At 37.0% G+C, this 13,487-nt stretch overlaps 2 protein-coding genes across 2 annotated transcripts; one reads left to right on the top strand and one right to left on the bottom strand.

Annotated features, from left to right (window-relative positions):
- Window positions 1-3,791: 3,791 nt before the first annotated feature.
- LOC140813529 (cysteine-rich receptor-like protein kinase 1) lies at window positions 3,792-7,022 on the top strand. The gene is made up of 6 exons (XM_073172054.1): window positions 3,792-4,814; window positions 5,120-5,239; window positions 5,323-5,673; window positions 6,004-6,238; window positions 6,344-6,488; window positions 6,584-7,022. The coding sequence occupies exons 1-6, from the start codon at window positions 3,920-3,922 to the stop codon at window positions 6,953-6,955; spliced, it is 2,118 nt and encodes a 705-aa protein (XP_073028155.1). The 5' UTR covers window positions 3,792-3,919; the 3' UTR covers window positions 6,956-7,022.
- A 1,440-nt stretch (window positions 7,023-8,462) lies between these two features.
- LOC140836897 (eukaryotic translation initiation factor 3 subunit C-like) lies at window positions 8,463-12,121 on the bottom strand. Its single transcript, XM_073202777.1, has 3 exons — window positions 11,893-12,121; window positions 9,848-11,641; window positions 8,463-9,571 (listed from the first exon to the last, which is right to left on the bottom strand). The coding sequence occupies exons 1-3, from the start codon at window positions 11,914-11,916 to the stop codon at window positions 8,606-8,608; spliced, it is 2,784 nt and encodes a 927-aa protein (XP_073058878.1). The 5' UTR covers window positions 11,917-12,121; the 3' UTR covers window positions 8,463-8,605.
- Between the last annotated feature and the right edge of the window lie 1,366 nt (window positions 12,122-13,487).

Raw genomic sequence — 13,487 nt, 5'->3', positions numbered from 1 at the left:
TGTGGGTTTTTATTAAAAATAATTTAAATTTTAATTTTTTTTCAAAAAAATTTAAAAAAAATTTATTTCAAAACTACTTCAATCCGCTCATGGGAAGCGCGGACGCTCTGCTCCACGTAGGCAGCATCCGCGCTTGACAAGCACGGACGCTAAATTTTATATATAATTTTGTTTTTAAAATTATATCGATTTTTCTTCTCCAATCGTTTCGTTTGACTCATTCTTATCTCTTTATTATGTACGAAAGATTCCTGAACAATTCACGTGAAAGCTGAGAAAACGAGGCTCTGAAAAATTCACGTGAAGACCAATAATCGAAAAACGATTCCTATATAATTGACAATTTTTCGAATGAATCAGTTATCAATTCTCTTAAAATTTCCCTCACTTCTCTTTGATTTTTTCTCCAATTTCAGCGAAAAAATGTCTAACATCGACGTACTCTTATATTTTGGTGGTCATGTAGTTAGCGATAGTGAATCGATTGAATATAGCATTCCATTTTTTAGACCGTTACGGGTACCACGATCCATTAATTTGATGGAGTTAGTTAAAGTTGTGCATAAAATGTTAGCAATCGATCCAGCGAATTTTGTTTTGAAGATGCCAACCAAGTATTCATTCATGGAGAGAGCATCTTGACATGAAATTCAAGTCAATCTCGTTGATGACGATGTTTTACAGTTTATAATGTAATGTGACAATATGCATGTTTTGCATCTGTAAGTGGAAGCAAATTCAATTGAGAATAATGTTGGATTTGATGATCCTGAATCGTACGTTCCACATGCATCCGATTCAGGTTTTTATAACCAACCCGGTACGTCTACATATGGTGGTTTCCATGAACAAGAATCTTATGTTCCACAGGTTACTGAAGGACTCGGTAATATGAGTTTCGATGATGTAAGTGGGCCTTGGGATCAATTTATAAATGTCTCGTCGGAACAAAATAATGTTCCATATTGGCCGAATCCAACATTAGATACGAGTGCTCGTTGTCCGGATGAGGCCAATAATGATTATATTTGGAGGACTGATTCTGAACCCGATATATCATACAGCGAGTCTGAAGAAGACGATGTGAATGTTGATGATGAAGTGAATATTTTTACGAATCCTGATAAGGGGACATCATCTCGACAACCACCACGTGACACATTGCAGAGGCAGACCGTACCATTTCTGTCAAACACTTCTGAAATGCCATCATTTTTCAATAAATTTTTTGGGGAAGAGCATCCTGATTCTGTCGATGTTCCTTGTGGAGTGCAATCAAGCTATTACAATCCAGATAGAGGTGAATTATGCGTCAACATGTTATTTAAAGATAAGAATGATCTTATTGCATCTGTGAAGGATTATTCAGTCAGAGTTGTCAGGCGTGAGTACCGTGTCGTAGATAGCACACGTAGTTTGTTGAAGTTACGTTGTAAAAATAATTCTTCTACGGTCATTTGTCAATGGGGACTTCATGCTTCATTGAAGGCCAAGACTGGTTATTGGAAAATAACAAAATATGGCGGGCCTCATACATATATATCTACCTCTGTTGGTATAGACCATAAGAATTTGAACAGTGAGATGGTGGCACATACGCTATTGGGAGTTGTTCGTTGTGATCCTTCGTACGAGATAAGTATATCATCGAAAATGTGAAAGATAAATATGGTTATCAAATCTCGTACCTGAAGGCATGACGAAGTTTGAAACGTGCTATGGAAATTGCTTATGGTACATGGGAGAGCTCGGTTCAATTACTTTCGAAATATATGTGTGCTTTGTCCAAATACAATCCGGGAACAGTTGTGAGTGGAATCATCTCAGAGCCAACAATGAAATGAGTAAGACCCTGAACTATGTTTTCTGGGCATTTAGGCCGTGTGTTGATGGGTTTCGGCATTGTCGAAAAATAATTAGTGTTGATGGTACACACTTGTATAGCAAATACAAGCACAAAATGTTGATCGGTGTCACTCTGGATGCGAACAATCAGGTTCTTCCGCTAGAATTTGCTATTGTGGATGAAGAAACAACATATTCTTGGAAATGGTTCTTGGAGAATCTAGGAAGACATGTTGTTCGTGGTCAAAATGGGGTGTGTCTTATTTCTGATAGACATAAGGGAATCGTGCGTGCAACTGCAGATCTACCATATTTTCAACCTCCACACGGTGTATATCGTTTTTGTTTGAGACACGTGTGTTCAAACTTCAACGCTAAATTTAAAGACGTGCATCTGAAAGACTTATGCTGGGCGGCAGGCACACAGAATCAAATTTGTAAGTTTGAATCAATAATGGAGGCAATCAAGCAAAAAAACATTTTGGCGCACCGATATTTGGCTGAAATTGAGAAATAAAAATGGAATTTGGCACATGATGGTGGTTGGCGTCGTGGGGTGATGACAATCAAGCAAAAAAACATTTTGGCGCACCGATATTTGGCTGGAATTGAGAAAGAAAAATGGAGTTTGGCACATGATGGTGGTTGGCGTCGTGGGGTGATGACAACCAATATGTCGGAGTGTTTAAATAGTGTGTTGAAGGGTGCTCGTAGACTTCCTATATCTGCCATAGTACACTTGACACTTCAGAGGTGCGTACAATATTTTATTGAACGTGTGACTAGAGGTGGTCGAATGGTTCAGGAAAATCAGCTGTGGTCAGATTATGCGTGTCGGAAGTATGACCACCTTTCAAATATTTTGATGCTGGCAAAAATCCCAACATATCCAAACATATGTGTTGTCATTCCTCAACTTTATACGACACGTCTACTTCGGTTACTGCTTCACCATCAATTGTCAGACCCCAAATTATTGAAACATCTTGTAATGTAACTGTTGCTTCACCACATGGAAAATGAAACGTGTGTGTCTCACGTCTCCAACGTTCAACAAGCGCAGTAATCAAATGATTATCAATAACTTGCGAGCCACATTCTAAAACTCCATAAAAACCCATATAATTTAAATATGACAATACACACCTGTGTAAGTAATTATCAGTATATAACTTCCAAATCAATTGTCTGACTTTTTCACTTTGATAATATCATCAACAGTTAACGAAGATACTCGTGATGACATATGGGTCGCTTGTAAATAGAGGACACTAAGATCTTCTGGATTTCTATTATCTGCCATTTCGAAAAATGCCGTAGATCTTCTCAACTTCGTCAAAAAAAATTGCGATGAGGAAATGAAAAATTGATAAACGAGAGAACAAGAGGAGAAAAATAAATGGAGGAAAGAAGAGGAGGAGGAAGAAGATAAGAATCGCTTGGACGAATCAATGCGGAGCACATGGCCACGTAGGAGCGTCCGCACTTGTCAAGCGCGGACGCTCCTACGTGGAGCAGTCAAGCGCGGACCCTGCTCCACGTAGGCAGCATCCGCGCTTCCCAGGAGCGGATTGAAGTAGTTTTGAAATAATTATTTTTAAAAATTATTTTTGAAAAAAAAAATTAAAATTTAAATTATTTTTAATAAAAACCCTGCATCTTGTCTCCCTCGTTGCCTTGAATTTAATTCTATTTAAATTCATTTAATAAAATCTAAATATTTTACATATATATATATATATATATATATATATATATATATATATATATATATATAATTCAAAATATATTATAGATCAAACATTAATCTATATATAGCAAAACTTATACACCAAATTTCAAACATTATATTAAATAGGGCATAAAATTAAAATATTTCACATGAATTAAATTTTAACATTTGATCGCACCAATCTTGGAATGCAAACCTTCATGTGCATGGGAAACGACAACAAAAGATTCAGAAAAAAAACCCCAAAATTTTCAAATCACGTTCTGTTTCCAACAGAAGAACTGTTAGCCGATCATGTTTTGATTCGATTGTCTGTTCTTAGAAACAGAACACAGCTCATGCATGAATGGGAAGAAACAAAGGACGAGAATAAGAAAAGGGAATCACCCTTCGAATGATTTTGCCGCCGACCCTTTAGAAAAATCAAGAAACTTACAAAAGAACTTCGATCCGATGCATTTGATTGGTTTCGTTTTTCGTCATCGTTGTTTGGTTTTATCGATCGTTTTAATCTTTTTCTTCTTCCCTGCCTCCTATTCTGATCCACGAATCGTTTTAGCCGGTTTTTCGTGCAAAAGCTTTCAAATTTCCGGAAATAGAAATCTCAGAAGGAATTTCATGCATGCTATGCAAGCTTTGAGTGATCTTAGTAACTTTGATTACTTTGGAATGCGATCAGTTTTATCCCCAGAACCACAGATTTATAGTATATTTCAATGCCATAATGATCTGTCACCACAAGATTGCCACATTTGTTTCGATGAGGCAAAAAAAAAGCTCACTGATTGTCTTCCTGCAACTGGAGGCACCATTTTCTTGGAAGGTTGCTTTCTCCGGTACGAGCAGTACAATTTCTTTAATGAAACAAACGAGAAAATTGATCATTTGGAGCCCCTCTGTCATAATCCGACGGATATTACGAGCGATAAGTACATGAAGATGGAATTCGCTAACAAAGTTCATCAAGCAGTGATAGAGGTGACAGAATTTGCTGGATCGACGAAAGGGTTTGGAGCATCCGAAGGAAAGAGTGGACTACTGGGTGTATATGCTTTAGGACAGTGTTTGGAAAACTTGGACCATAAAAATTGTACACAGTGTTTGTCTGATGCTGGTGCAGAGATTGACAAGTGTTTGCCCGGTGCTGAAGGGCATGTCATGAATGCCGGTTGCTACTTGAGATATTCAACCAGGAAGTTCTTCGGGGATGCTGCATTAGCGGCCCAAAATGAAAAGGGTAGGGAAAATAAATTTCTTATTAGTTTTCCCTTTCCAATTCACGCTTATTTCCATAGTCTATCATATCCCTATCCTTGGACCTGTTTAAACTATCGATTTTCTATATACATACAAGCTGGTTTTGCCGACATTCTTGAACTGTTGTGCCATTCTTGAATTTTTTTTCAACATTCTTGAGCTAAATAATTATTAGATTACTCAACATGTAGTAGAATATGTTTTTGGCTCGTTTGATTTTGTCAGTTTTGCTTTATTTTATAATTTTGTATAGACCTCTAACATGTTCGAATACCTATTTACCAGAACAAGTAGATCATAACAATGTTGCAGTTCTTGTATTTACCATGCTGTCAATCGTCATACTACTTTTTTCTGGACTCGGAGCGTTTATGGGGTGTCAAATATACGCAGGAAATAAACAAGGTGAAATCACGAAGCAACGGGTTTCTTTTGTTATCTACATTTTGTATAGCTTTTTTTGTGATGTTTCATTCAATTCTAAATAGAACATAGGAAAGTTTCTCGACTCCCATCTTCTGTAAGATCGTCAGAACTTAACTTCAAGTACGAGATTCTTGAAAAGGCCACAGATTTCTTCCATCCGACCAATAAAGTAGGCCAAGGAGGAGCTGGTTCTGTGTACAAGGGGTTGCTTTCTGATGGGACGACAGTCGCTGTCAAAAGACTTTTCTTCAATTCTCGGCAATGGGCGGATGAGTTCTTCAATGAGGTCCATTCAGTAAGTGGGATCCAGCACAAGAATCTCGTGAGGCTTCTCGGTTGCAGCATTGAAGGACCTGAAAGTCTTCTTGTTTATGAATTTGTACCAAACAAAAATCTTGATCAGATGCTTTTTGGTATGATCAGTTCCAATGTCTTCTCAACCCTATTCCTGTCATGGTATTATGAGTCACATTTGTTGAAATTCTTGCACAAACCAATTAACTGATTGTGGGTGCATCTTACGAGACATTTTGCTAGTCAAGCAATGGATTATAATGGACTACTCTAGCTAGCAATTTCTTTATCGTTTAAAAAAATACTATTCTACTAACTTTGGCTGATTACTTTTGTAAAGCCAATATGAATGCAAGTGAAGTATCCCGCTAGCAAGGGCCTGAAATGTGACACCATTCATATGATGTTATGATCAGACACTAAATTAGTTTTTACTTGCCAACTGACAGATAGGAAAACTTGCCAACTCTTGAGCTGGGATCAGAGATTCAATATCATACTGGGAATAGCTGAGGGGATTGCGCATCTTCACGAAGGTTGTAAAGTAAAGATCATTCACAGAGATATAAAAAGCAGTAATATACTTGTGGACGATACCCTTACGCCAAAGGTAGCTGATTTTGGTCTTGTTCGCAGTGTTGCTCATAATAAAACTCATATCAGCACCGGAGTTGCGGGTACTGTGTAAGTTTTACCCTTTCCAATCATCTTGAGAAAATATGAAAATCCACCCCGGTAGATTATGAGCAAAGTTTAAATCAAAAATGATTTGTATTTCTTTGGCTGCAGAGGGTACTTGGCCCCTGAATATCTGGTGCAAGGATGTTTAACAGAGAAAGCGGATATATATGCTTTTGGAGTGCTGGCTATAGAAATTGCATGTGGCAGAAAGAACAGCATATTCGCGCACGATTCAGGCTCGATTTTACAGTGTGTAAGCCTCATATCCCACTATTGATTTTTCTACCTTTGATGTCTGTATCAAATAATCAGGAATCTTAGATAAGCTAAATCGTAACTCATGCTCAGGTGTGGAGAAATTACAAGTCCAAAACCATTACTGAAGCAATTGACAGCAAACTGAGAGGCGAATTTCAAGAATCAGAGGCCTCCCGAGTACTTCAAATCGGGCTTTTGTGTACACAAACTCGTAGATCACTGCGCCCATCGATGTCTGAAGTGGTTCAGATGCTAAAAACTGATGACGCTGTAGTGCCTTCGCCGCAGCAACGGCCATTTCAGAATTCTTGTATGCTTTCTTCGGATGGCACAACCAAATCTCTGAAGATAAATAGCTCGTCTTCGAATCGCCATTCGACTGTAGATATCACATCTAGCATGACAAATACTCAGTCCAACAAGACTCCGTCTTGGGACATGGAAATGTCTAAGCAAACGTAATCTAGAATCATACAACAACAGATCAAGAATGTATTCGACTCTAAGCATTATACGAGACCAACATAACCGCATATTGTCGCGTGTATTATAATATATGTGAATCATAAAATTATTTGGCAAATACACGATGGTCGTATTTTTTAGACAAATCTCTTATTTGGGTCATCCATGAAAAAATATTACTTTTCATTCTAAGAGTATCATTTTTTATTGTGAATATCGGTAAGTTTGACACATTATAAAGATTCGTGAAACTGTCTCACAAGAGACCTACTCAAATTATTTTTCAAATAATTGATTTATTTTTTATTTTATTATAAATTTTAAAATAAATACTTGATTTAGTTAAAACATGTTGTATTTCAAATAATTGATTTACTTTTGATTTAATTATCATTTTATATTTACATACACGTTTATACAGTTATTATATAAAGTTGTCGGAGATAATTTTTATGAATATTGAATAGTGGTTAATAAAATTCAAATAAGTACATTATATGAATAACAGTCGGCTAATTTCATTTATAAATGTTTTTGTTTAAGAAGCAAAATTAACTTAAAAGATTCAAAAGAATTTATATATAATATATAGTTTATGACTCCTGTGAGATTAGAAAATAACTATTAATGAAATATTCAATACAAATTCAAAAAGATAAGAGAGTATGCTTAAATAAATTAAAATTAAAAATCATTCAAATTCTTTTCCACCAGAAAACTTTATACATGGCAAGTACCTGAGGAAGAAAATAACAAAATATGTGGTTATGCCTGCCAAATACAACGAATTAAGGAAATGTGACTCCTAAAAAGTCAAATATTTTGTGGGGTTATATGCAAGCATGTAAGAAGTATAGGGTGCTTAAATGCAACTATCTCACGTACATACAATATTTATAGGGAGAATGTCTAGCTGCTGTTAGTTGACTGAGTCACCGTGATTTACTTCCTCTCATAATCCTGTCGAGCAGGAGGTGAGGTACGTCTAAGATGAGCAATTTCACCTTTTGGAACATTATTTATTGGGAGAATACCTTAAAACAACCGTTTTTTTTAATAAAAAAAATCTCTTCTATGTGACCTTTTTAGCATTTTTTTTCACAGCGCAAAACAATTACGATTTAAAAAAAAAAACCTCGAACTCGAAACGAAGAAATTACAAGATTTATGGCCCATAACACCCGCAACCGAATCAAATCACACACCATTATATGCCTCGAAAAGTATGACCCTTGGAAAGAAGATAGGAATCCAATGAATGTCCAAAGGGAGAGAGAAAAAAAGGACGAGTAATGAAGCGAACAAGACATAGCAGAAGAAGTAATAACCAAAAAAGTAAAATAATAAAAAAGTGCAGGAATTCTCTATGATGGCTTGAAGAAATAAGAAAATGGATCCCAACCGTCCAAATAATATTTCTAGGTCTTCAATCAAGAAAAGGTAACAGAAGACTTAAAAACGATTTTTCAAATAAACTTGAAAAGATTAAAAAAACTTATGAATATAAACAATCACCACGGAAAACTCGGTTTTTCCTTTTATAATGATAATGATAATGTCAAAGTCTCAAAGACAACCAAATATTAAAATGATAAATTCAATAATGACAAAACCGATGCTACCAGCTCAAACAGCGAAGTTCCCCCATCATGTGCGAATTCCTTTGTTGAGATTCACCATCCGAGTTGATGCATCAATGTTGCCACCCCTGGCAGTTGCTCCGCTCTGATTCATCCTCCCCCCATCATGATGCCGGGAGCTCTGGTAACCACTTATTCGAGTATAATCCTTCGTGTAACCACCACCGACGCCTCTGCCACCAGCATTATATCCTGTCCTCCCACCACTGCTACCTTGCCTGCCGTGAGTAAAAGTAAAGTCCTGCCACCTGCTACCACCACCTGAAGCAGCCGCTGCAGCATAGTCTTGACCATCTTTGCGCCGAAGAGGGAGACCCTCGGCCATTCCACCACCACCAATTCGTGCCTCTATTGCTCTCTCATTTGTTTCTGCAAGAATTGTGAGTTTCTCGGTCAATTGGAACGCTAGAGCCTGTAGTCTCGTGTGTTCAACATCATGGAAAACGATGCAGCGTGTGGGCTGGTCCCAACTAGCATGAAGCTCCTCATTGATCATCATTTTGCTCACAATACCATGTGTTTGTGAATCGGAGAGGTCAAACATTTTAGCCAGATGGTCAAGACTTAGAGAATCGTAGGAGGATGAGTAGGTAAAAAGGTAGGTCCTCAAAGCCTCTTCCTTAATTTTAGCCTTCAGCATCTCAAGAACATTATCTTTGTTGCGAAGAAGTTTCCAAACATCGAGAGAGTTGATAACATCAAAGGCCTTCTCAAAATCACCCTGCCTTAGGGCCCTTGTAGCAGCCATTACATGATCCCTGACATTTTCAGGAGGCCCAATGAAAGTTTGTCTCTCGCTCACTTCAAGTAACCTGCGGAAAGTCTTGCTTATGACCTTGCGTTTGGCATCATGCACATTGGCTGCCATGTTAGGCACTTCCATCAACATGGCACAACTCAGATGGACAGCTTCAAGAAGCTCAAGATTAATATGCATGTGGTACGGCATCTGCCGCCTCCTCTCCAGTCGCTCCTGCAGATAATATTAACATGTGAGCCACATCTAAAAAACCAAATGGAAAAACCAAGCAAAGAAAACTTATTCAGAAGTTGATGTTTCCATCTTTTGGTATGTACGGAAAGAAATGTTTCGTGGAATATAAATAAATACATAAATTTTAAACTAGTTATAACGTGCAAGCCCGTTGGCAGCTAAAAAATTATCATTATCTTGAGCATATTAAACTTCCATAAGAACCACAAAAAACATGTTATATGAATAAAAAAAAGTTATAAATACAATCGTTACCTGTTCTGGTGTCTTCTCATGATATCTACTCTGGGAAAAACCTTGTGCCAGCAATTCCTTCACTCTGCCAGCAGAATACAACTCTGAGAGACAACTGTGGGATTCAGTAATAAACCCCACCCTGAACGAACATAGACCAAGCTGTGCCATCGCTCTGTTGAACAGTATTTGGGTCGAAATATCCATGTGTTGTACATTTTCCTGCAAATGACTCATAAGCAACAAGTCGCGGGAAGTCGAAAACTCATCCAAGATGGCGTGATGATAAATGTCGCAAAGCATGGCACGAGCCTTAGTCCGCTCATCACCATATTTGTAAATGAGTGATACAAGGACGTCCATCAATGCCCTGCTGTTCTCGGGAAAAATAGATCTGCGAGGAACTATCTCAGGAGTTGCAACAAACGATGATAGGCCCTTGCTTTCCTCAGCTTTGGCTTCCTCTCCAGATTCTACCCCATTATCCGACTGCTCAGCCAATTTCCTCATTGCATCGTATACCTCTTGTGGCTTATAGTATATGAGCTCAACCCGTTTCAGAGCTACCTTCGAGGCACCCTTAAAATCTCCAATATGTTCAAGATATTCTTGCACATTCTGAGCCAGAACTAGGAATGTGGGCTCATCCCTAAGCCTCTCAATATACTCACGGGTATGTGGATCGATCACTTGAAGTGACTTAAAAAATTCTAAGTCTACCCTTTCAAGGAAGGCAACCAAATTTCCCCAAATCCTGATTTCACCATTAAAATCTGCTCCTTTTTGGGTCTCATTCTCCTCAGGCTCCACCGTGTCCCCTACAACAATATTTGGATACTGGGTCAAAATATCAAGAATGGCAAACATATTCCGCACACATTGTTTCCACACATTAATAGGCATGTGACCACTGAGGCTCGTATTAACATCAAACTGTGCTGAGACAACGCTGAAGAAAATCTCAAGCTTCTGGGCAGGAGTCTTGGCAACCCTCGTTAAGAAAGTGAGCTGTTCAATCAACTCAATTCTTCCAGTCCCCTTTCTACCCCTAGCAGCGACTATCTCCTTAAACTTCTTGTTTACGGTGTCCCATGTTATTTGGCTAGGATCCTTGAATTGCTTGTCCATCAACTTATCTTTCTTGCTCAACATCTTCTCCCAGCCTAGTCCACTCTCAGCAGCCTCCTTTCCCAACTCTTCTTCGTCCTCAGTCTCTTCAGATTCCAGAGTTCCAGGGTCCTCATCAAAGTCATCGTCCTCATCTTCATCCTCATCATCATCTTCAGGTTCTTGCTCATCCTCGACCTTTTCCTCAAAAAGTTCTGGCTGCTCCCTACACTTGGCAATAGTTTCCTCATACAGTTTATTGTTCTTTTTCAACTTCTGCTTCATGGAATTCAAGGCCTTCGCGTTGCTACTACTCATTTTCTTTTTTGCCTCCTTATTAGCCAAGGCCTGATTCAAGAAATCCTCTAACATTACAAGGGCTTTTATATAAAGATTCGGAACCCGGTCCGACTCTGTTACCCTCATGACCTTTCCCAATTGCTTATTGATCTTGTCAAAACTTTCTTGCAAGCTGACCCAGTCATTAATTTTCATGGCATTTTTCATTTGATCAACAGTGGCAGTCATCTCATCGAATCGTTTGTCCTTGGCAGCCCGGACAACTCTCTTCTGTCCATCTGAATCATCAGAATCACTTTCATTCACATAGTAATATCTTTTCGCAGCAGTTTCTGGAGCTGTCTCCACTGGTCCAGTTTCTTCTTCTTGCTCATCATAATCGCTCTCCTCCTCGGTTTCACTGTCACCCTAACATCCCCAAAAAACAAAACAGAATAAATGTTTGGCAATAAACCACATTCAAAAGAAAATGTAAATTGGTATAAGCTGGCGCACACATATACAGTAAACCTATCTACAAAAGCGTCAGGAAGCTTCTCATCAAATTTTGCACATATCCAGAATAAAAAGAACAATGGATTATCAAATAATCATACCAAAATCCATTCTGTTTAAAACCTCAAAGAGTACAGACCCACACAACTTCTAGAGAAACAAACCTGAGTCCAAAATTTTGACGCCATCGTCTCCAATAAACTGGGAATTGGTTTTTTGGGTCTCTTGTTGATCGAAATCTGTTTCGCTGCTGAGATCTGAGAAGAATACCACGGTGGTGATGAAATGAGAGGCTCTCTGCGGCGGCGCTAACGAGGGTTTTGTTACAACAGGAAAGGGAATTACCTATTCGATTCTTGTCAGGATGTATTGGGTACAAACCCTTGAGGCCCAAACTTAAAGGGTCCAATTGAATTTGAGGAAATACTATCAAAATATCATAATTTTACCAATCTAAAAATAATATCATAATTTTAGGTATCAAAGATAATTTACGTATTAATTACAATAATAATTATATTTTAAAAATTAATCATGATTTAAATCTTATTATTAAAATTAATCATGATTTAAATCTTATAATAATATTATTAATTACAATAATAATTGAAAAAATGCAACATGCTTAGTGTATTAGTATCATATCTATCCCCACCTTTTTATTAAAGCACATAAATTTGATTTATCAATAGATTGAACCAATTTAAATCTAAGAGTTTAGTTTTTTTATTTTTGAATAATTTATTATTAATTTTTAAAAATATTTTTTATTTTGATTCTCTATTGTTCCTAAAATTTGAACATACTAAGTCAATCAAAGTTCTAATAAAAACATTTTGCTATTTTAAGATTCACTTGATTTTGTGTTTGGAAAAATACATACACCATAATACGACTATGTTCTTTTTCTTGTTGAACTTTAATATGCAGAAGTTAAATTATTTAACAACTAATATTAGTAAAGAATTTTGTATATGAAATTGTTATAAACTTTCACCATATTATTGACGTTTAAATAGTTTTTATGATTCAGATTTAAGATTGAACGTTTGTCGTTTTACCAAAATTTATACCTTGTGATAATTGTGCAACTCAAAACTTTTAAATTATACAGCAAGAATTACACCATAACATAAGGGATCATATTGATTAAAGAGTATGTCTCTTATGAGACGGTCTCACAAATCTTTATCTGTGATATGGGTCAACCCTACAGATATTCACAATAAAAAATAATAATCTTAGCATAAAAAGTAATATTTTTTCATGGATGACCCAAATAAGATATATGTCTCACAAAAAATGACTCGTGAGACCATCTCAGACAAGTTTTTGTCATAATTAAATCAAATCATTCCAAACTAATCGCACGTTTGGCTAGAAAATGAGCCGCTGAATGCACCGATCTTCTCTTCAAGTACATAAATATAATCTCAAAATAGATCCCAAGAAGAGAACGAGACGATAAATCCATATTTGATTATGCATGCATACAGGAACTCTAAATTGTGTACGCGTAATTCGGTCATTTAGCTACTCAATGTAATGTTCGGTTTCGATTTCCTTGACAAGTTGGTATGTCGAAAGAAGATATTTTGAAGGAAAAAAAAAACCAAATCCAAAATGTGTGACTAGAACGAAATCAAATTGTCACACCAATTACCTTTTTTCATTCTGTGTTTCTATTCTATACCAAATTTGCTTAGACATTTTACATGCGTGAAATCAAATCACTAGCCTTTTTCGGGCGACTCTTCTA

Source organism: Primulina eburnea, chromosome 1, assembly GCF_022965805.1.
Source record: "Primulina eburnea isolate SZY01 chromosome 1, ASM2296580v1, whole genome shotgun sequence".
NCBI lineage: Eukaryota > Viridiplantae > Streptophyta > Magnoliopsida > Lamiales > Gesneriaceae > Primulina > Primulina eburnea.
The sequence above is the reverse complement of the archived record's forward strand: the minus strand, read 5'-3'. Positions and strand labels throughout refer to the sequence as shown.

Coding starts and splice junctions, on each gene's coding strand:
- LOC140813529 (XM_073172054.1), top strand. CDS start 3,920: ATGAATGGGAAGAAACAAAGGACGAGAATAAGAAAAGGGAATCACCCT. Junction 4,815..5,119: donor AGCGGCCCAAAATGAAAAGG/GTAGGGAAAATA, acceptor CCTATTTACCAG/AACAAGTAGATCATAACAAT. Junction 5,240..5,322: donor ATACGCAGGAAATAAACAAG/GTGAAATCACGA, acceptor AATTCTAAATAG/AACATAGGAAAGTTTCTCGA.
- LOC140836897 (XM_073202777.1), bottom strand. CDS start 11,916: ATGGCGTCAAAATTTTGGACTCAG. Junction 11,642..11,892: donor CGTCAAAATTTTGGACTCAG/GTTTGTTTCTCT, acceptor TGGGGATGTTAG/GGTGACAGTGAAACCGAGGA. Junction 9,572..9,847: donor ATGAGAAGACACCAGAACAG/GTAACGATTGTA, acceptor TATTATCTGCAG/GAGCGACTGGAGAGGAGGCG.